This window comes from Trachinotus anak, unplaced genomic scaffold (assembly GCF_046630095.1).
Source record: "Trachinotus anak isolate AG129_WGS33_773 ecotype Australia unplaced genomic scaffold, CSIRO_AGI_Tana_v1 ptg000003l, whole genome shotgun sequence".
NCBI classification, from domain to species: Eukaryota; Metazoa; Chordata; class Actinopteri; order Carangiformes; family Carangidae; genus Trachinotus; species Trachinotus anak.
In genome coordinates this window covers 4548356-4576125 of record NW_027273854.1, presented here as the reverse complement: position 1 = coordinate 4576125, position 27770 = coordinate 4548356, and the positions used below count along the sequence as shown (strand labels likewise).

The 27770-nt window shown below is 43.3% G+C and overlaps 1 protein-coding gene across 4 annotated transcripts; it reads left to right on the top strand.

The window, feature by feature from the left end:
- Positions 1–106: 106 nt before the first annotated feature.
- Positions 107–27385, top strand: LOC139612369 (SH3 and cysteine-rich domain-containing protein 2-like). 4 transcript variants are annotated; one of them, XM_071467885.1, is made up of 11 exons: positions 109–1519; positions 10146–10494; positions 12160–12254; positions 14736–14820; positions 18758–18873; positions 19594–19663; positions 19860–19948; positions 20059–20147; positions 22696–22747; positions 24005–24142; positions 24925–27385. In XM_071467885.1, exons 1-11 carry the CDS (start codon positions 1433–1435, stop codon positions 25021–25023), a joined length of 1269 nt encoding a protein of 422 aa, XP_071323986.1. In that variant the 5' UTR covers positions 109–1432; the 3' UTR covers positions 25024–27385. The 4 variants fall into 4 exon arrangements, with proteins under 4 accessions (XP_071324006.1, XP_071323986.1, XP_071323996.1 ...); XM_071467875.1 differs by lacking the exon at positions 109–1519 and adding an exon at positions 9616–9895; XM_071467905.1 differs by lacking the exons at positions 18758–18873; positions 19594–19663 and having other exon boundaries at positions 107–1519.
- Positions 27386–27770: the final 385 nt, after the last annotated feature.

Sequence of the window (27770 nt, the reverse complement as noted above, 5' to 3'; positions counted from 1 at the left end):
TGCGTCATTTGTGTGTTTCTAAAAGGGCCAATCAAGAGAAAGAGGTGCCAATCCTCTGGCCTTATTACAGCTCATTTCAACAATTCACACCAAATAAAACCAGATGAAGCTGCAGCTACAGTGTCTGTGCTCGGTGCTTCAGAGGGCACGTGGAAAATGACAAGGGATGAATGACAACAGGGCAAAAGTGTGGCTGAAAAACTGTCTTCTCCAAAACTCTGAGACAAACCCAAAGTAGTCCAGCTCGTCCCATGTGGGTCATCGTTTCTGCTGAAGGAGAAGATGACTGACTCTGACTCACAGCTTCATCAAATAAGCAGCAGAAAGTTCTACAACAATGTCCTCCACCCACTTCTTCTCCACTTCCACGCTCCCCTGAAATTGATTCACATTAATAAGATACTTCATTTTACATGGTGGTGTTTTTGTGCACTTACTGAATGTGGTGTCTGTGGTGGCTTTGAAATGATCTCAAGTCTTTGTTTCCTAATGAACTGGAGAGGTAAGAGGTTTGTATTTGCAAGTGAGCTTATAATGAATGTGGAATCATATTATCACCTGTTGGAACTATAGTTGCAATTTTGTAACCGTGGTTACTTCTTTTCAAGTGTCACCTAATATGACACACAGGAGCATTAACAGGGTGTAAAATGCAGGAACATGAAGAGGGAACATCTTGCTTTTGTCACAAACACTCAGCACCTCAAACACAAAATCCGCTCTGTGTTTGCGAATTGAGAGCTATTCTACATTAGGGCTTAAAATAAGCCCCCGCCCACGGCCGTGACTCCGGATTTAGTCTAAATGAATCCTGGCAGAGTTGTAAAAATTGCCCCAATCATGCGCCTCGGACGCACATCGGAAGGCGTGCCTCGGATTGCGCTTAAATTTAAGTCTGAGCAGTGGTGAAGGACACAGTTTGCTTTGGATTTACACCAAGCCAGTGCCTTCCACGGCACGATCTGATGTTTATTTGGATCTGATCTTATTCGGCTGATATTTTCACATCGTTGCTCTGCTGATTTAAACCCTCTTTTTTGCGACTGGAGGACCGCGTTGTGCCACACTGGAGCTTTCCGATGCGCGTCAAGGGACGAGACAACAGGCTTTCCATACGCGAGGTTCAGCCCTCTCCTGAACGCTTGTCCACGCGTGGCATGAGTGAAATATAAGCAGCTGGTGTATGTGTATGTGTATGTGTATGTTTATGAGTCGCTTAATCAACCCGTAGTCTCGCGGTTGGTTTGTGGAGAGCAAATGGCCATAAGAGCGCACGAATCCCTCTGATGTGGATCTGTCACACTTTGTCACAGAAAGGGTTGTATGGCTAGAGCCGGAGCTTTCCCACCGACAGGACACAGTTTGCGGAGTTAAGTGAAGTTGTTGCTGTTGCTGTTTTGTGTCTCGAACGACTCTTTCCGTCACGGCACCAATGATGACTGAGAACAATGAGGTGGAGAGCGACTCGCAGCTCCAGCGCTCTCCCAGCAGCATGTCCATCCAGCCGATGACATCCAAGGCAAGTACCAGCGCTTCCGAGCTGTGCGTGCCCTGCGCTTCATGCTCTGATCAGACACTCAGGTTCAACCGTGAACTTTGCAGAGCAGTTTACATGGAGAGAAAAAATGTCTGCAGGCTGATTCAGCGAGATTGCCTTTTTTTTTTTATTCACCTGTGATTTGGTGTCTTTTGAGTTCACCTTCCTGTATTATTCCGCCGGTTTATGCAATACTGATGAAAATACTTCACAAATGCAGTTGTATTCATCATGACTGCGTCACTAGGTGTAACCTCATACGTAAGGTCTGATGTCACTGTCTCCCCCTTTCTATCTCTCTCTCGCTCCAAAACCTACTTCCTGCGCTCACACACACAAACACACACTGAGAGGATTTATTTTGTATTAATTCATAATGTGCATTTTAATAAGTATTGGGAGAAATAACTTGCATAAAAGAAGAGTCATGATTAATACTCTCTGCACATTGCTGCACACGCCCATGCTTTGTCAAACAACTGTGCTGCAAGCAGGTTTATGTTGCAATGAGCATTAATGGCCCCAGTTATTTACCTCTCTGTGCATTTTGTGCCTTATATGCAGAGCTGGGTCCCGAACGGGTGCAGTGTTGGCCTGCCTGAGCTTCAAGTGTCCTTACAAAGTGTCCTTATGATTCCATTTGAATTGTTGACTTGACGGTATAAACAAAGATTTCAAGGGCTGGCCTCCAAGAGCCTGAGCTGTGAAAGCTTTCTCAACGCTTGCTTTTCAATGCAAGGCTTTCAGGACACTTGACTCATTAATCCCACTTCATGCAACTTTCCTTGAGCCGTGTCTTTGTCTCTGTCTCATGCCTCCTGTCACCGCCCACACAAAGACACGATACTGACACGTTCGGAGCAAAGCGACACTCCTGCACAGCACAGTCAGATGCCTCACCAGCTGATTGCCTCAGTGCCTCATCTGAATACACATCATGCTTCCCTCCGAGAAGCACGAAGGTCGGCATTGTTGTATGCTACTCTATCACCACTCACTCCAGCATGGCCCACTTCAGTTCCCCAGTGCTCACCAGCTGCTCACCAAAGCGGTTTGGTTGCAACTCTTTGCCAGGCAGGACTGATCCGGAACTGGTATTCACACAATGCTTCAACGCATCAAAACCATTAACACCACAAACTCACCCGGCTGTTTGTTCAATCACCACTTCTGCTCCTCATCTGCCTCTGCTTTCCCAATCAATTGAGGCTTCGCTGGTAGAGTTCCAGGGCTCCGTGTGAAATAGATTTCACTTTAACCTTCGGCCTTCATGCTCCTGCGTGGCTCAGAGATGTTTGATGTTCAGGTGGAAGGTTAATTGTTAAATCTTTTGAACTTCCTTTCTCAGGATTCGATAGCTCCCCGCCACTGAAGGGTCAGTGTGGTTTTGTAACTTTATAGGAGTCTATTACAGTATCTATGTAGGAGATTACTGAAGTTAAGTGTCCCATATTGTATAATGAGATTTCCATGTCTTTTGATTATAAAGCAGATCTAGGTTCTATTTTAATACTGTGAAAGTATCAAAGCCTCAGTCCATTGGGAAATACAGGCAGCCCGTATTCAGAAACTGAGCCTTAAAACGAGCTGTAAGGACGTTTGTAACTTTATGATGTCACAACAAAGCAGTCATCGCCCTCAGCCATGCCCCAAGCCTGGACCTACCATCCAGCCTTGGAGGATTTGGTTTCGTTTCGATTTGTTTACCTGAAATCTGCTATATTTTTATTTGATCGATCAGAAAACACTCAGCCAATCAGAAGAAAGGCTTAGAGTCCCTCTTCTGATCTTCCCTCACTGACCTGTTGTTACTAGAGCTCCAGTGAGAAGCCCGAGAGAGGAGATGAAAAACTACACTGAGATGGTTTTAAATAGATCTTTTATATTAACACTGCAAATAAAAAGTGTAAAATATGGGACCTTTAATGTTAGCTTGGCTCCGATATGTACAGGTGTGGGCCCCAGGAGATTCGCTCACATCTACATTCCACCTTTATCTATTTTAAACACTTAATCAAGACCATTCCCAAAATAACAAAAAAATATATATATCAGCCACAGGCTATAATTTTTTTGAAGCAATCTAATCAGGCACACAGCCATGTGTTCATGATGTTTTTAATTAGATAAGGATGACAGAGAGAGAGAGAGAGGGAGTGACTCCCTCTGATAACAGATGCTCCCTGAAATCCACCAGCAGCAAATTTCCTACATAGATGGGTTTCAGATATCAAGAACAGAGGAAAGCAGTGCCAGAGGATTAAGAAGAAAGGAAGCATGGACTTGCTCCCTGGCTCCTGACAATGTAGTCTAGTCTGTGGTCTGTTGCCAAGGCTGGCAGAAATGTGAGCGTTGGAGCAGATGAGATGCTTGAGCAACAGTCATCAGCCACTAGTGTTGCTTTTTTGTTGAGAGCTGTTTGAGCTCCTGGGGCTGTTGATGCTCTGGGAGCCTGCGCTGTGATGGAGGTGCACAAGTAAACCTCTTTTTCTCCAAGATGAGTTCACAGGACAATCTCTGAGCTCAAAGATATAAAGACTTAAAATATAAGTCTGCAACATGTTGTGGGGAGATTGTCTCATTTGTCAGCCTGCTCACTTAGTGACAAGAGGAACACCACTTCATCTATGTGTCCCCTTTGGATCCCTTAGCTAATCTTCTTCACTCAGTGTGAGCACTTAAGCACACACACAGTCGTCTCAGTGATATAAGGTGTCTAGCATTGCCTACAGTGAGAAAATGGGAGCTTGTCACAGCTCCAAAGGTAAATGACATGTCATGCAGTTTGAGGCCATAGAGTCTAGCTTTTTTTTTCTTTTTTTTTTCATGAAATAGATCTTTCAGCCTGTTGGTTCATGCTAACAATTTGAGACACAGTACGTTGAGTGATAGTTGCTCAGTAGTTTAATTTGCTTTAGTTTTGGTGTTTTCCAGCCCGTCTGGCATTTTTTATTAGATATCCAAGAGTAGACAGTGCAAGCAGACATGGTCTTCTGCTGGAGGTCACAATTATATGGTATTAGAGCATGGGGCAATAATTCAGTATTATCAGTAATCCTCTTTTTTGATGATATGATTGTATCATAGTATCACTTTAGAAAACTGGAAGGGCACTCAGAGAGCACAAACCTCTGCCAAGGCCTATGTCAAACAACACACACCAGACTTCAAAGTAAAAAAAATATTAGATTCATAGTAAATGATCCAGATCTGCCCCAGAATGTAATGGGTATTTCCTTGGTCCGTGCTCCATCCCTTTACCAAGTTCAGTGCAAATCGGCAAATTGCAACAATCAAAAATTAAACAAAATACATATCAAAATTTAAAAAATATCTTTAGTAATATTCACTTTTCCAAAGAAATTAATCTCAACCATATCAACCTGAGTGCATGTTGTTAGCTGCTGACGAGGAGGTCCAAATACTATATTGGTTACATCACATACATTGAACTAATGATGTTAACCATCAGCTGTGATTTATCAAAGCTGTCTTCATGAATTGTGAGCAGCATGTCAAGGCCAAATTCAACAAGACTGAGAGACTAAGACTAAGATTTTGCAGTCATGCAAGCAGCTCTGTGAGTCTACACTTAGGAACAGCAGTGGTTTAAGCTTAATGCTAATGTAAGCAAGCTAACATGCTCAAAAACACAATGCTAACATGTTTAGCAGCTCCACCACCTTAATTTAAATCTCAGCATGTTAACTTTGGCAAATTAGAACTAAACAAAAAGTGAAATTCAACCACTTGATGGCACTATAGAGGAGAAGCCAAGACATCAGCAAAGTTATTACTATTCATCCTGAGGGAGGGATGAATGTTTGCAATGAATTTCGTGGCAATCCATCAATAGTTGTTGAGCTATTTCACTCAAAACCACAAATGTCAACCTAATGTTGGTACTAGAGGAAAGGTCAGTAGGATTCATTCTCTTGGGACCATGAATATCTGTGTAAAATACCATGGCAATCCCTCCAGTAGATTTGAGATATTTCAGTCTGAGCCACAGTGGTGAACTGTCGACTGCTCGACTGACAGACACCTCGCCTCCCCTTCAGCCATGCCTCTGCACACGGATTTGAGTGACATGAGCAGGGGAGTTAGTCAAAGAGGGAGGTTGATGTGGGCCAAAGTCTTGAATAATTAATCTAACACCTTCACTGCCGTGATGTTTATTGATGTGACACTACAGGGAAAGGTGTGAGCTGTTGAAATACTAGACACTGGGAGGCTACAAGCAGCTAAAAAGATAACTGCGCTGTATCTGTTGTGCATTGCAGATGAGAGGACGAAAACTATGTCCAGGAGATTTGTTTGCGTTCCCTCTCCCCTGTCTGAGACTGACAGCCTTGGTATTGTGCTTGGGGTGGAGTGTGTGTGGACAGTGATTGGACGGATGATGAGTTGCCATGGCAAAGCTGCATGGCGCGGCTAGCTGAATGTTGCTCTGCTGTGAGGAAAGTGGTTGTAATCCAAACTACTGTATCACACAGTGTTTCTCCACTATCAAAGAGAGAGGGTGAAGGAGTGTGTGTGTGTGTGTGTGTGTGTGTGTGTGTGTGTGTGTGTGTGTGTGTGTGTGTGTGTGTGTGTGTGTGTGTGTGTGAGCAAGCACATGATTGACTGTGCGTGCACTGTGTGTGTACATGTATGGATGATGTATCTGTGAACCAAACGATGGAAGCAGCATGTGATTATGCATCTCTTATCTCGTGTTCAAAGCGGGAATCTGCCAGGCTGACGTGCACAGTGACAAACTTAATACTGGGACATGAAACTGGTTCACATACCCTCTTTGTAATGATAAAGCCCAGAGCTGTCTGCACACTTTACTCAGATATTTAACGATGCAGCGTGTTATCTTTTCTTGGTCTCTCGCTGCGATTCACGCCACACTTTATCACTCCAGAATAAAAGTCCCTGACTGTGTTTTTACCTCTGTTGAATTTCAACTGTCTTCTGCCTCTTTGTTTCAGTTTCACATCACCTGCCCAAAACAATTGAAGTCAAACAGTGAAGGTGCTGATGATTATATGGAATGAGCAGAGATAACAGTAGAAGTGGAAATAGGTGAAATTTGAAAAAAAAAAAAAAAACAAGCATTAGCAAAAAATCAGTCTGATTTAAGTCTGGTGCAAACCCCGCTAGTCTCTAATTTGTGTGATTGTTAGTTTTAAAAAGAAACTGGGTGTTGTAGACCCTGTCACCAAGACCTTTTCACTTTGCAAAGACTAAGTATTTATTTTGACCTTTACATCATTAAAAGAGGACACAGCTTTACTTGATTCTGTTTGAAATATTCTGTACTATCTGAACCATTTAAAATAGTCCACACCAAGGGATATTATGGCCACAAGCTGTATTTATCGTCACATTCCCAGGGGGACCAAGCCTTTGTTGTTCAGTCCTGACCTCTGGACAGGCTGGAGCAGCCCATATATATCTCAGCCTGGCCCCCGGCCCCATTAAATACTGCTGGAGGGTGGAACAGCCACATATTTGCGTGAAAAACCTTTATCATTGAATGATGACTGCTCGAACCCTGCTTTCCCTCTGTGGAGCATTGATTTTGGACATTTATGTTAGACGTGAAATTGGCAGGAGGGTTGTTTCGTATATGGATCGAAGATGGTACAATTATGGGCTTTTGCAGGTCCACTGAGGTCTGCAGCAGAGAGATCGGTGGTTCTTTAAGAGCATCGACTGTGCAGGTGTGTGTAAATGTGGGCAAGCGTTATGCATTTTGCATGGCACACAGTTCTGAATCATATGAATTATTTGTCTAGAGCGATGCATTATCAAGCAAGATTTAACTCAAAATACTTTTGGGGGAGAAGTGGTTCTTGCAGCTGGAGCTACAGTTGTTGGAGAAATGAGAGAAGTTTTCCCTTTGCACTTGACATTGACATGAAACTGCAGGGGATCAATAAAACATATGGGACTGCATCCATAAATCACAACCCCTGTGTCATCTGTGGCAAAGCTCGCCTCGCTCTGACTCATCTTCATCAGCAACTAGCGTCTCGCTTGTCACAAAATAAATTCACATTACCTGGTGCACGTGAGTAGAGAACGCATGCACTCGTGACCCAAATCGAACTTGGTGTCACACTGGCCTTGACTGTCTCCGTTCGCCGCTCTCAGCTAATGCTCAGATGGAGGCTAACGGGAATGCTTTTTAAGCCCACACAGTGACAGACGATTAGATTAGCTGTAATTGAGACGTGTGCTCTAGCTGGAGCTGTTATGCCAGCACTCATCCGCTCTGATTGAGAGAGCTCAGCTCAGGACTGTGATGAAAATGTAGAGACATGTCAAAGCATCTTTGCGCCGGTAATAAAGATTATTCAAATATGCATCACGCTTTCTTAAATGGCATTCTCTTTATGGATGGTTTATGAGTTGAAATGGCTAATAAATTATTTATTCATGTTTTACTTTATTCAGTCATTTGGTTTGCCAGATTGTAAAAAATCCATTTGGCTGGGCTACATCATCCTGCAGCATCTTTACCACCTATTACAAAGTGAGTTAGTTATAAATGGTGATGGGAGCATTAGTGGTTTATCGCTACATTATAAAGTATTAATTAATGTTCTCAAAACATCGCACCACAAGCTTGCTGAAGCTTTTGGAGTCACACAGTCTTCCTCAGAGTTTCTCCAGCTGATATGGAACTCAGATCTCTGAAAGAGCTCTCTATGGGCAAATTAGAAGTAGGCACCGGGGTTTGACAAGAAAGAGGGATGTGTGGAATAAAGAAGACAGCATCTCTGGATGTTGATTGTTTGAACGTCCACTGTGAGTCTACCAAATGTGGAGTATTATTTTATGTGCGCTTGGGAACAGCTACAAAGAGACTCTGTGTTGAGAATGTTTCATCATCAACAACAGTTGCCAAGCTCAGAGAACAATTAAATAAATATACAGTACAAACAAGTCCAGCCGTTATAAATACTGTGCAAAATGTTTTGATACCACACAACACACTGAACAATCCACTTATGCCTAATATCTACTGTACATGCACAAGGAGCATTAAAACCATGCTGCACATCCTGTAGATGTAACATCACGTTTTGTGTTAACTGTAATATGTATTAACAAATGCTGAGAGTGGGTTAAATTACACTGAAGAATTACGGATCTTCTACCAGAGACTCAAAAATGAAAATCAGAGTCATGCACATGAGTCAGACTAACAATATATTCTGGTCCAGTGTGCTGTACACAGAGAATAACACCATCCTGTGCACCCACAGCTATAACAGCAGCATCATGTATTGTTATAGTCCACCCTCTTGTCTTCATCAGTGAAGCCAGGGGAAATTTCACAAATGGAGATTTACAGGAAGCATATGGAGTGTGCAAACTTGCACTCGATTACACACATTAGTTTTTCTTGCTGTATTCACACACACACACACACACACACACACACTCACACACACACATACACAAACTTTAAGAGACAAACTGTTTTCATGTCTTATTCCCTGACACGCAGAGCTGTAAACAGAATGTCCCTGTAAAGTGATTATGTTTGGTGCCGAGCAGAACGAGCACAGACAGGCAAACAGACAGAGCGTGTGCACGCAGAGTGTCTGTGGACTACTGATTATCTGTCTGCTTGTCTGTCCGCGTTGATCCATTCTCCCCCTGCGACACGACCACGCCCTCACACTGCTCTCCCGCTGCCACTGCATGTCAGGGTAACAAATGGCCACCCATCCTCCGGGAAGCTAGCATCATCATCTCTACACAGAGCCGGAGGGAAATGCCAGGAAACATGCATTTATCTGGTCAATCAATGCTAGGTGGCTGCAGAGAGCAGAGCTTACAGACTTGATGGCTGCTGATGTGATGTTTTGTCATCTAATTGTTGGTGATTTTGAAAAACTGCAGCCATCAATCATTTACGACTGTTTGGTCAATACAGCTTGTAAGATACAAGCACGGCTGGGTAGGTCAATATACATAAGAGCGGGTACATGCAATTTGATATGATAGCAAGCTGTAGCCATGTGAGTTTGCCCCTTTGGGGAGGGATCCACAGGCCTTGTGTGCTTTGTGCACGCATGTAGAGCGATCAATAGGTCCAATGAGCAGGCTCCATCAGATTAAGAGCCCTCAGGATAGGCTGTTGAAACATGATAAGGCTGTGTAAACTGCCTTGTTTCGTTTCATCACAATAGCCCTCCTGCCACCGCTTCCAAGGAAATGCCATCTACACACAGCAGTCTGCAATGTATGGCCGTGAGCGGAAAAGCCTTATCTTGTTTAACCATGGGCCAAATGCAGAAGCAGCCCTGTTGTGAGAGTGTAAGGATACGCTCCATCTCTTGGAACATACAGGTAGCTTAGGTATTAATGTGCTGTTTCCTTATGAGGTGATATTGCATTTCGTGAGTCACCCTCTTTCCCCACAGTGCACAGATCAGAGCAGAGTGTTGTGTTTATGGATGTTGGGATATTGCCTGTGCTGTCCTAAGGGTGTATTGGACATTTGTTATTGCTCCTGAATGTGTTGCAGCATTCTTGCTTATCTCGTGTTTATTCTTAGTGTGCCCTCTGTCTTTCTGTCCCTGTCAATGTGTGTGTGCAGCTCCAGAGGCTAAAGCGCTCGCTGTCCTTCAAGACTATGATGCGCAGTAAGAGCGTGGAGAACTTCTTCCAAAGGTCATACAGCGACGCTCGCCTGCCCCCAGATTTCATCACTGACCCACCGCCTCCCTCTCCCCCTCTGCTGCCCGGCTCTCCTCTCGTTGGCGACCGCTCACCGTCCATTTCACCTTCTCTCAGCCCAAACCCCTCCATCGCCTCCCACTCCCCCTCTCTCAGCCTTTCTCCATCACTGCCCGTCAAGCCTCCCCGACCTCAGATCACCCACTGTTTCCAGGACCACGTCTTTCGCAAGCCCACCAACTGCCAGCACTGCAAGCACATGATTGTGGGTAAGATGCTCAGTTTACCCCCTGGACTTTTTTCAAGCCAAGGTTTAGCTGCAGTTTTCTGGGCACCATGTCTTTGTTTACATGGCTTCTCATCTAGTGCAAACTGGAGACCATTTTATGGAGAGAACACCACCTATTGCGTTACAGACACTTAAAATGTTACATAGGGACAATGTTTTATCACCACAGCTTGATTTAGGAGTCTACTACTCCTTACAGCAAAACTCTCGTAACTATCCATCAAACCTAAGCTTACATCCAGCAGCCGGTCACCTTACAGCCCTGTCTCTGCCTTTTTCAGCAAACTGAGCTTTGGTATCCCTTCAATATCCTCCATCATTCATGTTTGTGTTGAATTGAAGACAATATCCGATAGCTTTGCGCAACGTCATCGCTACAGTAATGATGCAGTATATATATATATATATATATGCAGTACCTGGTGTAAAAAGTGGGTGAGGTGGAGTTGAATCAGGACCATGTGGTGCTATTAGCTTAGCACAAAGACTGAAGACAGGTGGAAAGAGCTAGCCTCTGTCCAATGGTAATCCACCTACCAGCCTCATTAAAGCTCACTAATTAACACATTTTTGTTTGTTTTTGCCAAATTTTTTAAATTATCCCTTTAAAGTCAGATTGGCATGAACATAATAGAATCGCTTGTGTGAAATTAAATTATCGCCTCAATGGGGGACTCTGTTTTGTCAAAGTGAAATTCAGAACTGGACTGTGTGAGTTTAATGTAGCTCTCACAGTGTTTACAGCTGTAGAGAAACCAGAGGCTGCTGTGGTGCAAATGTATGAGTGATTTTATGCCTAATTTGCTGCTTGCATGAACTGTAAGCCACTGCTAGTTTTTCTGCTAGGTCTACTTCCTGTCACTATGATTGATTACAGACTCCAACCTGCCCCAATGCGTTTGCGCCTGTGCCATCTTTTTTTTGTTTCGTTTTGTTTTTTTTGCATGTATTGTGGGTTTATTTATGTAACGCATCACCTCACTGTAGCTGTAGTCCTCTGCAGTCCCAAAGCACCGGCCTCTGTCTCCTTGTTAAGCTGATGAAGTAGAATCCATTTTGTCTCTTCAAAGTAAAAGCAGTGTTTCATCGAGCCATGCAATTTGTTTGATTGTTGTTTCTGCTCCATAACAGACCTGTCAGTGTAATTCCCATCTACACCAAATCCAGAAATCTGTTATCTTTGGTTTGTAGGATAAAAAGGGACTCAACCCTTTAATCCTTAAAAATATTCAACAATCAACAGAGGATTTTAATTACATGACAAATAAGGAGGAAACATCCCAATACTCAGAGGTTTTTATGACTCAAGCACTTGAAAAGAGAAATGACTCAATGCCAAATCGATTATGATTGAAATATCTCCAGCTGGTTTCCAATCTCTCCTGGCTGTTTTGGAAGAGGAGCTGTTGATTATGAAGCTGTGTTAGTGTCTGCTCTACAAGCAGTGCCAGTCTGATAAAACTAGGGCAGGGCCTAAATACACAGTCTACCTGAGCGGAAAGAATCCTGCTCATATGATCTGAAGGCCATTTTGTTTTGTTAGCGCTTTCTGCCTGTTGCAGACCTGCTGTGATTTTCCTTTCGCAGCCTCCATCCATGTCTGCATCCTTTGCTCTCATTCGCTCATCTCTGTCCCTCTCTGCAGGAAACTCCAAACAAGCTCTGCGGTGTAAAACGTGCAAGATGGCCGCTCACCTGTGGTGTACCTCAGAACTATCGCAGCAGCCATGTCATGGGAAGGTGCGAATACACACACACAATCATTTTAGATCCTTCCTTTCTGTACAAGTAGTTTTTCTCATCATAGTCACCTACTCAACTTTTTATTTGTCATCTGTGAATTGATTTTTTTCTTTAGCAGTCAGCTAAGCAGTATATGTTCATTTTTTCTTCGATTTCTGTTAATTAAAAGAACTGGAATTATATAAAAAAGTCACTTCCAGTTGCTAGTGAAGAACTCTGTGATACCAAAGTATCTTAACAAAATATTGTTGTTCCCTTAAAGTTTCGTTATAAATAAAAGAAGAAATAAATTAGAGGACTAGTCCAACATATAGCAGGTGGTTACCTTAGCTTAACAATAAGACTGGAAACAGGGGTAAACAGTTAGCCTGGCTCTTTCCACAAGTAACTAAATCTGCAGGCGGAGCTTCTACAGCTCACTCATTAACACCTTATTTCTGTTTTGTTCAATCTGCACAAAACCCAAGGTGTAAAAAAGACATTTTGTATTTTTAGGGGGAACATATGCTGGATTATTTCTTGGCTGGGAGCAGTCACTTCCTGAAGTCTCCACTAGTTGCCAGGCAACTGCATTCAGCCAAGAAATAGTGCGAATAATAACCCCCATAAAAATAACCGCAAACTAATCCTTTAAGAAATTTCCTAAGATGATAAGCTTTGGTTTTCAGGCATTTCAAGCTTTGAGGGACTTATTCAAATTTTGTAGCATTAAGTCCTTAGGAGTTAAAATACAGGAAACCACATAAGATAACATCAGTGGCAGCTTATTTTGACTAAAAAGGAAGCTTGACCTTTTTAACAGTCGAGACGAGAAAATATGCCACAACAAGTGTTTTGAGACAGAGAAAACCCTCCAGAGAACAAACTCTCTGTTAATGTTTATCCAACAGCACAAGTTTCTCCTCCTCAGTTCAGCCTGACCTCCTACTTCTTCAGATTTTCCCCAGACATTTTTAATAACCACATTATGAAAACAGCAGCAACAATAAGAGTTTGGACTGCACTCATGATTTGAATAACCTGAGCAGGCACGGCGTTACCATGGTTACCACTTCAGCATAAACCTGGATTGGCTGGATTTGGAATTTGAATTTCACCTGCACTTAGAAATTAATTTGACGTTTTTAGTGACACAGCTTTAAGTACACAGTTAAACAGAAGAAAAAAATGAACATTGAGAGAAGAAAAAAATTGAAGCAGCTGCGCACAGATTTCCAAAACAGGAAAATGAAAATGTTGAATCACTGTTGTGTCATATCTCTGAGGCAGCAGCCTGTTATGTAGTTGTATGAAAACACAGTATCAGTGCACACAGCCGGCCGCTGCATTAACACACAAACACTGGAACACTCTTGTCCCGAGGGCAGAGTCGCTCTTACTCTATGTTACAGCTGCATGTGCAAGTTAAGGTGAAGTGCTGACAGAACACAGACACATAGTGAAGGGAAGAATACTGTTTTCAGTCCATGTGCATTAGGAGACGTGAAGCGCTGCTGTGTCTGAACATAGATATTTATCACATTACCCTGCATTTGGGCCCAAAACATGAGGAGATTCACATTTATAACTCAGTTGGATCTACTTACAACTACATTACAATGTGTTAAAAATGCTTTATTAAATGTTTATATATTGCTTTTAAATGTTGATGGTTGATTGATTAAAAATAAGAAGTCATTTAAATGTAACTGGACAGTAAATTGTTCATTTCATTGAGGAATTGGTGCATTTTGAATTTGGGAATTGGTTGGAGGGCAGTGGTGGAAGGTGAGCAGAGTGCAGAAGGCAGATAATTGGGAGTGATTTTAGACCCTGGATTTTGTGTTTATCCCCTGGTGCAAAGCGGAGAACATTAGCATGCAAGAGGTGAGACCTTCTGAGAGCCACTTGGAAAATTTTAAGAGTACTGTGTTCAAGACGGTAGACAGAGGAGCATGAAAACAGAGAGAGGGAGAGGAAGAGGGCAGCGACTGGTGAAATGTCATGAGACCAGGACATGGGCATCTTTACAGGAACGAAGGTATCAGAGTATTTCTCTCGTCAACATAATATGACAAAGGAAAATGAAAATGTGGTTCATTTGCAAGTCGAGGCAAAGACAAACCAATATCTCAGCCGAAACACTTACTCTGCTTAATTCAGTGTGAAATTGCAGTCGAGCGGACACACAAACGCAGACACAAGCGTACACATAATCACAAGTCTATGCCTGTGTGTAAACCGTGCACACACAAGTAAGTGGCTGAGTGCATTCATTGTTTGTAATTAGCGACAAAGAGAGCTAACACATTTTCTCCACATGTGACTGGAGAGCAGAAATGAGCCCTCCTGTTCCACCACCGTGTGTATGCACTCACATGTCTGTCAGTGTGTCTTCATGAGTTTCTCATTCAGTCATTTGGACTCTGTCAATGTCCTAAAATCACTACATGGAACCAAAAAAATAAATCATTCTCCTTTCTTTCTCTCCTTCATCAGTCTGGAGCGTTCAAGCGAAACTTCAGCTCGCCGATGCTTGTCAATGACCAACTGGCTGTCGTCAAGGAAGTACAACCAAGCCAAGGTGAGAATACTTAGAGCGTCTCTGTGTGTGTGTGTGTGTGTATGTATTTGTGTGTGAGTGAGTGCACATGTGCATTGGTTTGTTTGTGTCCGTGTGCTTTTGTTCCGTCGTGTTGCTCTTGTCTCGCCGTTTGGTTTATTTTGATTGATTTTTTGTGTGCTTGTGCGTGTACTGTAATAAAACCAGAACTGTCTTCGTCTCACCTGACACCCGAGGAGCGTGAAGTGGAAAAAGATAAAGAGGAAGAACAAATTCAGCTTCTCTTGGAGGCTGATGGACGGTCTGCACCCTGAAAGTATGTGAATAAATATTTATAAGTTCTAATATTTATGTTTTGATATCTTTGTTTATGATTTGTACTGTATATCCTTGGACCGATGGGGGTTATTAATTTATTGTCTGGCACTACAGCTTGCATGTTTAAAGCTTTATAAACATTGAAATGCTGCCTATTCTCTGATCGGTCTAAGCCATAACTAGCTCTCCGTATCATGACATCCAACTGTAGTTCACAAAATAGGCAAAAAAACAATAATTCTCAGCATTAATTTACTTAATGCTGTATATTTATGACAGTAAGACATCATAATTCTGACATTTTCTTGTCACTTTATTGTGTCTTTGTCATGTAACACTGTTGAGCGCCAAAACACACTGGTATAATCTCTGTTTTTCGATCCACTTGCCTACATGTCTCTGAATTTGTTCTTCCTCTGAATAGGAGCTTGTTTTTCTTTGTCATACCTTTGGATGAACATCTGTGTAGGTGATGCAGTTCCTCATCTCGTGTACTGCGTGCCTCGCTGAATCAGGGTTAGCACCTCATGCTGTCACTTCCTTGTACTATCCATGAATCAGGGTACAATTAACCTACAGCTCCATCATCACTCCGAGCTCAGTGCCATGACGCCTGAGACTCTGCCAGACCCAGCTGACTGCAACCTGCCAAACTTACAATCACACGTTGCAAAGTGTCCTCATAATTATACTAACAAAAGCCTTGGTAAAATACTGAGTTCATGTTTACGTGCATTAATGGCAGGTTGCAAATTTTGTGATGGATTTATCTACACACCTTGTAATTTCCCATCAAGTTCATTTTGGCAAATGATTTTCCTGTCTCATACTAAAGTCATTTACGAGGCTGGGAGTCTGATAGCTGCAGGGGTGAAGTAAATGTAAAATGTAAAATGTAATCTTGCTGTGACAAGTGAAATTTTGCATACAATGATTTATTTGTCTATTTAGACATGAACAGCAACTGTGCTGTGTTAAAGTAAAGGTTAAAGAAGGAAAACAGGGGGCACCCCTGGTTGCGCGCATACCATGTAGACTCAGTCCTTATCACAACGGTCAGGGTTCGTATCCAGCCCGGGCTTTTCTCTGTATGTCGTCCCCTCTCTCTCTGCCATATTTCCTGTCTATCTCTCCCTGTTCCTTTCTCATTAAAGGCATAAATGCCCCGAAAAAATAAAAACAAAAAAAGAAGGAAAAGAGGACTGAATACTGTGTCAGACTGTGGTTCTTATATATCTCATTATGTGTCGAAAGTAGCTCAAGTCACAAGAGATGATGGTTAACAAAGTTATATATGAAGACAAATATGAAGCCATATCAACTATAGAATTCTCCTTTCTGCAATGAAACGGATGAATTTTATAGTTTCTCTTATACCCTCAAGTGCTTTGGTGAGAAGAAAAGATCTCCCAGTAGGAAGCACAAAGGGGTCACTCTAACTTTGGTGCACAGGAAAGCATCCGCTAAGCTGTGGGGAAGAAATTCTTTACCAGAATGGATTAAAGATGTTAACATACCCAGCCTGTCTCCTGGTCAGCTAGCCACGAGTCTGTCTAACAGCCAACAGCCTCCTGCATGCTAATCACCAGCATGCTAGCCTCCAGCCTGTTTCCTAGTCAACCAGCCTCCAGCCTGTACCACAGTCAGCTAGTGTCCTGTCTGCCCCTGATTCCAAGCCAACTAGCCTCCTGTCTGATCCTGACCCTGAAGACCTTGAGAAGCCCCCTTTCCCGGGGACTCACCTGGCTATTTCCAAGAATGATCAAGGATTCGGAGCCCCCTATAGTGTAGGTCTTCAAAATGTCAACCCCAGTGCCACAGAGCCTCAGCTGTCGAGCAACTCAAACTTCTGCTGCCAAGTGCCATGTTTGATGCCCAGTTGGACTTTGAGATAGACCCTGAGTCAGCTCTCCTTGCCAATGTCCAATCTGTTCCCGAGTCAGCTGTCCCTGCAGACATCAAGCCTGTTCCTGAGTCTGTTTTTCAGCCAACCACCCTTGTCAACATCAAGCCTGCTCCCGATGCCAACTAGCCAGATTATCAGGCCACCTGCCCAACGCTCCACTTGCCAGCCTACATTCCGTCTGGTTCTCAGCTCTGGACGCCAGTACCCTGCTATCCCGCCTTAGGGAATTCGTCTTCACCGGAGGCTTCCTGCCCAACCTCCAGATGGGACCTACCCTAGTCTTCAGCCCTGCCTTCACCGTCAGCCTTTTGCCCAACCTCCAAAGGAACCTGCCTTTGCCAGTGGCCTCCTGCTTTTCCTCCAAAAGGGACCCACATTTGTCTTCAACATCCTACCCAACCTCCAGAGGAAACCAGCCTTCACTGTCAGTCCTCTGCTTGAGCTCCAAAGGGGTCCTGCCTTTGCTCCTCCAGCCTCTGCACTGCCTGCCCAAGGTCCTCAGCCATGTAACTAACCATTGGGTCATCCTAGAGTTTCCTGATCCCACCACCAGACTCTCTCCATCCACCCAGCTGAACTTACTCAATATTTGTCAAGGAACATTTGGTGGCTGTTCCATGTCTTTGGGCTGTTTTGTTCCCGCCTTTCACACTTACCATCCCTTCTTTTAGGATTCCTGTCTCAGTCCTGTTTCTTTTGGTCTCTTCTCCTGCCACTCTTCATCTGCCCACCAGATGTCCTCTGACTTTACTCCCTACCAAATCACATCCCTGTCACCTGACTGCCTGGTCCACCTGCTCACCTGTCTCCTATTCCCAATCACCTGAGCACACCTGTTCCCAGTTTCCTCATCTTCCCAAAGTGTCTCCACTGCACCTGCCTGCCTATATGTCGGAGTTCTACATAATACCTCCTTCACTTAAACTGCTAAAAATCCATTTAAAGCATAAATGATCTTTATCACCAATAAGCACTTACACTAGTCACACTACAGACATGTTCCTGCCGAAGTCCTGTTTAATTTTTCATCTGTCTGACAAGAGCAAGGAGGTACTGACTGTAATATAAAACTGCATATCATTACAACTTCCTCCTTACAGACACAAACACACTCGCAGCACATTTGGCCCCACAGAAAAATCAATCTGCCCTCCATTCAGTTTCTGTTGAATTGGATGGAAAGAGGAGCAGAAAATCTTATTCCTAACTTCAGAAATACTCCGATAGCACCAAGCATTTCCATCTACTTGAAAAGTAGCAACGAGTGCTCTCTGACGATTTCTGTATCTTAAATCTCTTTTCTTATTCCATTTCTACTCAGCTTCAGATACAGACATATTACAGCTATTAAAACTAAAACACATCTCTTGCCAATAAGCGAATGTATAAATAAATCCAAGCATGTAGATTTACTGGAATGTCTTAATGTCTCCTTAACTTTTGGCGGCTGCCCTCTCTCAGATCTAAAGTGGGTCACTTTGGTCCAGGGCTGACTGTGTTACTACAGTTATATTTAGACCTTCTGGTTCCTCCAGATTTGCGCAGGCACAATAATCATGATGTACAGTGAAATTTCAGTGTGCAGTCATAATTGTAGTGTGTGTGGAGTTGTGTCTTTGCTTGCAAAATTTATATGTGTGTTTGTAAAATAAAGTGAATATAAGTGTGTGTGTTTGTGTGTGCATTAGTCTTATGAATGTGTGTGTGTGTGTGTGTGTGTGTGTGTGGTTTCAGAGGCTCCGCGGACGCGTGTAGATCCCGTGTATGCTGCCTTGCGCTACGGGACATCCTTGGCACAGATGAGCCGCTCCAGTTTTGGCAGTTTGTCAGAGTCACCCACACGCAGCCTGGTATGACATCTTCACCCTGTGGGTGGGGGTAGAGGACAGGTGGACCCCGTGTCATTAAGACACACAAAGTTTTTCAACATGGTCCATTGGGCAACTTAATGGTGACATATCAATACCATAAGACAGAGTTTGAGTTCGACAAAAATACCCGTTTATAGTTTATGTAAAGCCAAAATCAGCTGCAAACCCCTTTATATTTAAATTTAAAAAGTGACCCCACTTTGCATCACTTTGGTGTGGTTGGTGTGTTTTGTTTGCACCACACACATCAGTGATGCCACAACGTTCTGATGGGTAAATCTGTGCTTCACTGCAATAAGATGAAAAGTTAAGTCAGGTCAGCAAAAGCAAGATTTTCAGGGGGTAATAGGTCACTCTTCAAAACTCCTTTAAAGTTTTCTCGCTTTTGAGGTCATGCTGGTCCCCTGCTGAAATCCACCTTATTTAAATCCACCCTGCACATTTGGTGAAGTGATATAATTGAGCACCAGGGTATCATCTAGTAGGGACCTTAATGGGTGACGTTGGACCCTCATTAAACATGTAGTTGAACCAGTTTCCAAATCTTCTTCCAAACCTTTTCCAGACATGAACTAACAGTATGTAAAGTCAGTCGTGTATGCAGGTCAGAGTAGGAATAGTTTTATTTGTTCTATAAAATGCATCCTCTCTGACATCCTGTTGCTAACATTTAATTTTTTTTGTTTCTTCTTTGAAAAGGGGGAGGGAGGTGAGGAGATGCAGCAGAGACAGTGCAGCATGGAGGAAGAGATAACTCAGGAGACAGGGGGTAATCACTGTTGTGTGTCTGTGTCTCTATGTATGTGGATATGTGCTCTATGTCCATGCTTGTTGTGTTTCTGTTTGCATGTCTGTGTGTGTGAGAGAGAGATGTGTCTGCTTGTGAAAAAACGACATGCCTGATTGCATATGTGTGAGTGCGTGCTTGGCGCCTTCTAAGAAAATTTCTCACCCCCCTCCTCCAGACACCCCTGTCCCTGACACAGAGATCGAGAAGGAGGAAGACGAGAGCAGCGGCCAAGCTCAGACTCCTGCAGAGGAGAGCAACATGAAGGTACCGCTCTGTTTAATCCGCCCGTGTAGACTGTCCCCCCTTGTTGTTTTCCTCTTCAAGAGTGTATTTCTGTCTTACTGCCTCCCGTCCCTGCATCGCCCTGTGTCCAGGTGCCCAAGCGCATTGAAGTTCACTCCATCCACACCTATGTAGCACTCTACAAGTTTCTGCCTCAGGAACCAAATGACCTGGAACTACAGTGAGTAACAGCCAGACAGACTGCCTACGTGCAAGCATTTTCATAAGAGTGTGTGCAGGAGTGCTTGTGTGTTATTGTGTTTTTTTAAGTATTGTGTGTGTGTGTGAGTGCATTCGCTTCGTCTGTGGTTTTTTTGTCCCTCCCTGTGTTTTTGCCACGGCTGTTGATCCTGCAGGATGAAAATGTCCCCACCATCTGCAGAGGACAGTGCCGGGGCACCCTGAAGGACGACTAATTATAAACTCAGAGCCCATAACTGCCCCCACGTAGTGCTAGCAACTGAGCTGTGTTCCCAGCAGGGGGAGCGGATAAAGACACTGAGACAACTGAGAGATGAAAGGGCAGACAGACACGAGGAGAGACGGCACAGAACTGAAGATTATTGTGGGCTGAGAGAGTGAGAGGAAGGAGGGACCATGTGGAGGAAGCAAAGTGCAAATATAGACGTGAAGGCTCTATATGATGAAGGAAAGAGAAGGAAGGACAGAGCAGTAAAATGAGGGCAGTGTGTGTGTGTGGACGGTTAGGGGACAGCTTTCACAAAGGTAAATCCATGGGAATATTTAGAGCCATCTGTGCTGTGGCTCTGTTTGTGTGTGTGTGTATGTGTGTGTGTGTGTGTGTGTGTGTGTGTGTGTGTGTGTGTGTGTGACACTGCACAATATATGTGAAGTAATGAAAGTATAATGTCTCTGGTCTCTGTGTTCTCCAACAGATTCTGACCAGTGTGAACTGCACAAGATAAAAACTGTATGACGATGGACAGAGGTCAAGAACAGACAGAACAGAATATCTTAATAGATACAAGTAAAAGTTATAATTTGATCTAAAACTGTGGATACATTAGTCCCTCAAACACAGAAGTGATGGATGTAGAAAAAATATGAGCACTTTAGTTGTATGAATTTAAAAGCCCTGCACACCCACACAGGTGTTTTCACTTACTGTGGCGGATGAAATGGAGCTACGGCGGTAATTGAGGTCACCAAAACTGCACTGCTGTGTATGAAATCATGCTTTATTTGCTCTACACTACACTACATTTATCCTCCGCCATTATATTTGACTGTCGGAATTTATGCACTACACAGTAGCGTTCATGACACACACACACACACACACACACACACACACACACACACACAGGCAGGTAACGCCACAGCCGACACAAAAACAATGATGATGTATAAGCTGACGTTATTGCTTGCTATAGAGTAATCTAATGAGTGTCTATTATATATGGAGCGGTGAATGAGTGAATGAAGCAGGGCTTTCAGACGCAGCCTTTGTGCTAATAATAGTGATAATGGTGTAAGTTGATGCTGTTAGACCTGGAGAGGCCTGATGTGGCAAAATAAGTGAAAACACCTGGTTTCACAGTTGGTGTGAAGGTACAATAGACCCCTCTGTTTTCACAGCAGACATATCTGGCTTTTCATAGCAGGAAAAGCAAAGATGTAATTGATATATTGACATATTAAAAATAACTGAATCCCATGTTGGTGAGCTACTATTATTCATGCACCATAATTAACCTTTCTTTTTGTAAAAGGTCAAAATTGTCTATATATATGTGTGTGTGTGTGTGTGTGTGTGTGTGTGTGTGTGTGTGTGTGTGTTTGTGTGTAGGAGTGGGGGTTCATGTTGTTAAGTCAGAGCCACCCTCCACCTGAGGAGAATTATTAAGGTGTATTTTCCTGCCATTGAGCAAAGCTGCAGTTCCCAGAGACATCAAATAAACGAGGCTAATCCCACTGTTCAACATTCAACATAAACCTTCAAACGCAGGAGGAGACGTAGAGAGAGAGCACAGAGTTAGTCTGAAACAAAAAAGTGCATTTAGGTTTTAAGCTGTGCTCTTGGGAGAAACTCAGTGAGCAGACTAATTGTCCCAGTATCACCTAAGATATATGCATCTCACCCTCCATGGTGAGTCTATGTAATTATATGCAGACTGAAGTGTGTGTGTGTGTGTGTGTGTGTGTGTGTGTGTGTGTGTTTGTGGGTGATGATCATATAGGGCAGTAGTGAGAGCAGGCACCCAGGAGGCGCAACGTACAGAAGAGCAACTGGGACAGCAGTTTCTCCCTGTGTATCTAGGACAGTTGGTACACTGTGTGTGTGTGTGTGTGTAGAAACGTCTCATCAAAAACTGGTAGCATGATTAGCATGCAGGCCAGGTTGGCTACAGATCAGGACCAGCCTTCCCTGCAGTGTGCGCCACAGAGTCATATTTCATGTAGCCCTCATGACTTTGGTGTCAGCCGCTCCGTCAGCTCCGCAGAGGGACACGTTTTAACCTCCACAGCTTTGTAACCGTGGCGACTACCACTTCCTCTGCCAGTCTGATTACATTATCTTTTGTGCTCCCACTCGACTCTGATTTTTTTGTTTTTTGCTTTTCTTGCTCGCTGGTCTCACTCTCTCACCATCTCCCCCCATCATGTATCCCGCTCTCGTCTCCACGTCCACTTTTTCCTCTTCACCTCCATCACCTCCCGTTCGTGCTTCCTGTTTTTCATCTTCCCTCCTGTCTTATCTCTTTTAGTCCTGGTGATCGGGTGCAGGTCACTGACGACTCTAATGAGGAGTGGTGGAAGGTGGGTAATAAATCATTTGCAAACATCTGTGTGCACGTGTGTGTGTGCATGCGTGCTGAATGGTTGGTTGGTACATGTTTTTTGAGTCCATGATGTGTATTTGAATGTACAGAAATGTCTGTGTGTATGTATGTGTGTGTGTGTGCACGTATTGTGCACCTGTGTTAATTAAGGTCTTTAAATCAAGCCTTTAATGCACGACACCTGCTCTATTTTTACCTGTCGTAAACATGCAGGCAGCCACAGACAGAAATAGAACATCATTTCCTCTCAAAATTACCAAAAGAGTTTAACATAATGAACCTGACTCATGTTGCAGCCTCAAAGACGTCTTTATTGAGTCTGTAATGAGCTTCCCTCACTCCCAATGGAAATAAATGTGTGTTGGCCCGTGTGTGTGTGTGTGTTTCAGTCCCAGAGAAAGAAAGATACACCCAGACTTAACTAAAGTGCAGAGTCTGTGCATCTTCTCACAGGCGACCAGTATTTACTACAACTTCTGACTCTGAACGTGAAGCAGCAGTAATTTAACACCGTTAATCAACACTGCCGTCCTGAGGAACCTTTAAATTATGTATCTTTTCTGAATCTTCTGTTCATTACTAATGTATAGTTTGTGAATCACTTCCATAAACCCGTCAACACCTGAGGCAGAGGGCGATAAACAATGAAATACTGCTGCATAATGAGGTTTTTGCGCAAACATCATCTGCTTCCTCCAGAAAACTAAAGGGTGTAATCTGCTGCTCCAGTTTTTCTATAAATGCATGCAAAACGAATCTGACATTCAGTCGAAGCAATTTCTTGTTTGCGTTTTAAACAATGATCACTTTAATTTGTATAATTTGAGTTTTCTGCCTTGTTAAGTTGTTCACACATGTCCCTGCAGCCACACTGATTCATCGCTGCACAGACTGTGGTGAAAACTGTTCTTTCTGTTCTTGTTGGGATGCAATGGAAATGCATTCTTGATTCTCTGACAAACAGCAGATGATAACAACAAATGTGTTAATAAGCTCCATAATGTTCAGACGTATCTCTGTCAAGGCAGAAGTAAATATGGTGGAGATGCACTGATCATCAGGCCTTCACAAAGAGCAGCCAAACAACTGACAACAATATGAAAGGACAGACTCAACCTTTCAGAGGGGCAGGACCCTCAGAATGAATAAAAAAATCTTTAAATGTGACTTTATGTCCATATTGCAGCATGAAACCTAACTGTTGATCACTGCGCTGTGTTCCTGTGTTTTCCAGGGGAAGAGCGGTGACAGAGTCGGCTTCTTCCCTGCCAACTTTGTGCAGAGGGTCCGGCCAGGAGAGAGGGTGTGGCGAGTCATCCAGGGCGTTTCTGGCAACCGAGAGAGAGGACACATGGCCGTCAGGGAATCCCAGGTACAAGAACATCACCATGCAGTTTTATAACCTGTTTGGTTTCTTTCTTTCTTTCTTTTTTTTTGTGTTTTTTTTTCTTCATAAATATCTATAAACCTTAAAGGACTGACATTTTGGAAACCATTAGTCTCCTTCCTCAGTTTGCATTCACAGGATTGTATGTGTGGTTTTACCCACTTCATCGCGTGTGGCTGCAGGGAGCTGGAGCCTCTTCCAGCACACACTGGGTGAGAGGCAGGGTACATCCTGAACAGGTCACAATCAGGGTGTGATCAAAGGATTGCCACCAAAATCATTTCCGTTTCACCAGCATTATATACACAACCAAAACTTGTGTTTATCTTTAATACAGGTCAGAAAAGCTGAGTGAGTGTAAATTAGCTGCCGTTAATGCTCAGAAAAGTTCAAACGAGGGGTTGTTATGTTTGAATTTGAATTTTGTATTATTATTTTTTCTTTTTTATATTTTTATATTCAAAATTAATGAATTAATACCGACAAATTGTCTGTTTTGTTTCTGAAAAATTAAAACTGCAGCTAACATCAACTGGCAGCATGTTCACTCATTCTTTTGGCAACATCCACTTACGTATTTAACAGGAAGATTAGTCATATCATTTTCTGCCAAATTTGATACACCTGTTGGCAACCCCTCCAATACCTGCCTGTGTTCTTCAAAGTCTATTAATGTGTCTAATTTATTCACATTTGTAAATAATTTTTAACAAGTAAAGCTGATCTAATACTCCAGCAAAGGTCCAACTCTGTCCCCTCCCCCTCAGATCTGTGTGGGGAAGCGAGAAGACGGCGAGGTGTTTCTGAAGCTGAGCAGTGGGAAGAAGAGAGGGCTGGTCCCAGCTGACTCCATAGAGGAGATCTGAGCCTCTGTGTGTGCACCCCCATCCCTCCTCTTCTACTTCCCCCTGGGATGCCGCCATCTTCAAACTACCCCCACCCCTCCTCCGACTTTACCTCGGCAAAACGACAGCCGCGTCCCTCTCCAGCCGGTCCTGACCGGTGTAAAACCGAACACGGATAAAACCGGACAGAAAACATACTCTTCTGCAGAGATCTGGAACCGCGGCCCCCGAATGAACACGTGGTCTCCAGTTTAATTGGTTTGCTGTTTGTCTTTAATAAAGTGTACAGTTATAGTCCGGCTCTTAAGAAGGGACTGTTTCCCTGCAGTCTTGCTGTAGGTTTATCTTTTCAAATATAAGAATTAATGTTTAGTCAGACAGAGGATGCACAAGTCAAACATGCTTTAAATACATGTCCTGAGTTGCTCTTTTGGATTTAGTTTTTCCTCGTCAAAAAAGACGTTTACTGACGTAGGAGGAGGCTGCGTCCCCTCATGGGAACACGATGCTTCTGTCAGCGTCCTTTTCTTGTTTCTACCCACTCCGTGTGTCTCATCCTTATATGCTCATGTCAGGATCTCTAGCCTGGGGACTGATATCAGCTTCATGCAAACTGGTACACAACATGAGGTGCTCGCCAAAGACAACCACTGCCAGCCAGCCAGGGAAAGCTTTTTTCCATTCAGGACAGACAGGAGAATGGGATGAAAGGAGCGCACGCACAAAAAATCCTCTGCAGCGTCAGGCTGAGTTAGAGCTGCACTCGCCAAATGAAGAGTGCAGAAGTGAAAAGATTTTCAAGGGGAAATTGGCGGCTGTGCGGATCTTTCCACAGGGAACCTTTCCCTTGACCTTTTTGGTGTAAAATTGCAATGAAAATATGGTACAATATTTTATGGTGGGAAAACATAGATCAGCTGGCTTTTCAACTCTCAGTGAGACGGGAACTAAAACTTCAGGAATCTTTTCTTTTTGGTTTATCACACAGCCATAGAGGAATAAATTTTGGTGTGATGTAATGTGTTTGAAACTCAGACACAGCAGTGATTGTCTGGGGTTTACATTTTGTTGTCTTACTGTTTTAAACAAAGATGATGCAGGAGATATCAAAAGGAGAGAGGGGGGTTGAAACTTGAGAGTCTGTCTAGGAAAGCTGGGAGGGTGGTCCTGCCTTGTTTGGCTGGCTTTTGTCAGCGCTGAGCAAGAAAAAAAAAACAATGTCAACATCTTCCGAGTGCAGCAGTGGAGCTGCTGTTCTCCTCGCCCGGCATGAAAGGGTTTGGTTTTCTGCAGAGACCTGCTGAAGAGCTGCAGTGGGCGTTGCGAGTGTTGCGCAGCATTTTAACTTGTTCGCCAGAGCTCAAACTGCGGGAAACAAATCATGGCCAGTCTGCCAGAAAAAACAACACAACAACACAACAGGGATCATCTCTGACCATGACAGGGAGTCTTGAGATTCACTGACAGCTCGGAGGAGGACGCAGGAAAACGGAGGGAGGCGGAGGTGCAGGGAGAGGAGTGACACGAGTGCTATGAGTCAGTGCGTGCATGCAGGTAGCGTTGTACCCATGGGTGCACGAGTCATCATTGATCAAATGTCAGCCCGTCATCTCCTCTCTGGTCTTCTTGTCACTGACGTGACTGGTCAGGTCTGACATAAAGTGAAAGCTTTTTTTTTTTCTTTCTCCGTGTCTGTAGCTACACTTTTGATGGTTTCGACTTCTATCGATTCATGAATCATTTGATATCCTAACACTCATTTCATCTTCCAGAGAGATGATGCACAAACTCTGCTTATTGAAGATCACAAACATTAAGAAAAATGTAGAATCGAAGCACAGAATGTAACAGTAAAATGATGGACTGCAAATAATGGAAATAGCTGAACTCGCGCCGTCTTTCAGAGCACAGACATCTAGCTGATATGATCATTCTTTAGTCTACATTTCAATATATGTGAAAGCCTTTATAGACTATGACGAATAAGCTTCTCTTCTTGTGATAAGGACAATAGCACTTTATTTTGTGTCATCTGAATAAGTTGTCCTTTTTTGTTGAGGTATCTCCTTCATTGTGATTGCTGTCATATTCAACAGTACCTGCGACCTAACTTCACTTCACCATGGAGCTCTTCAGTAGAAGGGCTGATGGTTTGTCCTTGTTTTAAAAACTCAGCAGCATCTTAGAGAAAAAAAATGGCGTCAGAGCAGAACTGGATTTATGATTTTACCCATGTAAACTCTTTGGTATTTTGCCTAGTTTTATGTAGCATCACATGTTCACACTTTTGGGAAATTAAAAATGTAAAGTATGTGTTTGGATGTTTCCTGAGTCCAGAGTCATTGGTTGGCCACATACCTCAATAAAAGATCTTTACAAAACACTATATGCCTTTTTTATGCTGCACACTGGTACAGTGAAGATACTCCTGCATGTGTGAATGCAGCTGATGGCGTAGGTCTGTAGGACAGACAGCACTGATGGTGTTTTTCTGCATCTGTAATCATCTTCACAGCCTACTTAGCCTAAGGATAGCACCTAAATAACACCATTTTAATGGCAATCTCAGTAGCATCCATGCATAATACACCAGCTTCCATCCACAAACATGCACTGTTGTGCACAGAACACCAAAATGATGCTCCAAACAGCCACAGTATAAATAGCACATAATGGTCCTTCTGGGGGGAGAGTGATTCAGGCTTTTTTATTTAATCACACACAGCTACACAAACCAGAGCTACAGTATTGACATTTTTAGCAAACAA

What these genes read in the sequence shown, in the direction of transcription:
- LOC139612369 (XM_071467875.1), top strand. Translation starts at nt 9,761, where the DNA reads ATGCCATCTACACACAGCAGTCTGCAATGTATGGCCGTGAGCGGAAAA. An exon ending in CTGCAAGCACATGATTGTGG is followed by an intron (nt 10,495 to 12,159) that starts GTAAGATGCTCA and finishes CCCTCTCTGCAG; the next exon opens with GAAACTCCAAACAAGCTCTG. An exon ending in CAGAGGAGAGCAACATGAAG is followed by an intron (nt 19,949 to 20,058) that starts GTACCGCTCTGT and finishes CCCTGTGTCCAG; the next exon opens with GTGCCCAAGCGCATTGAAGT.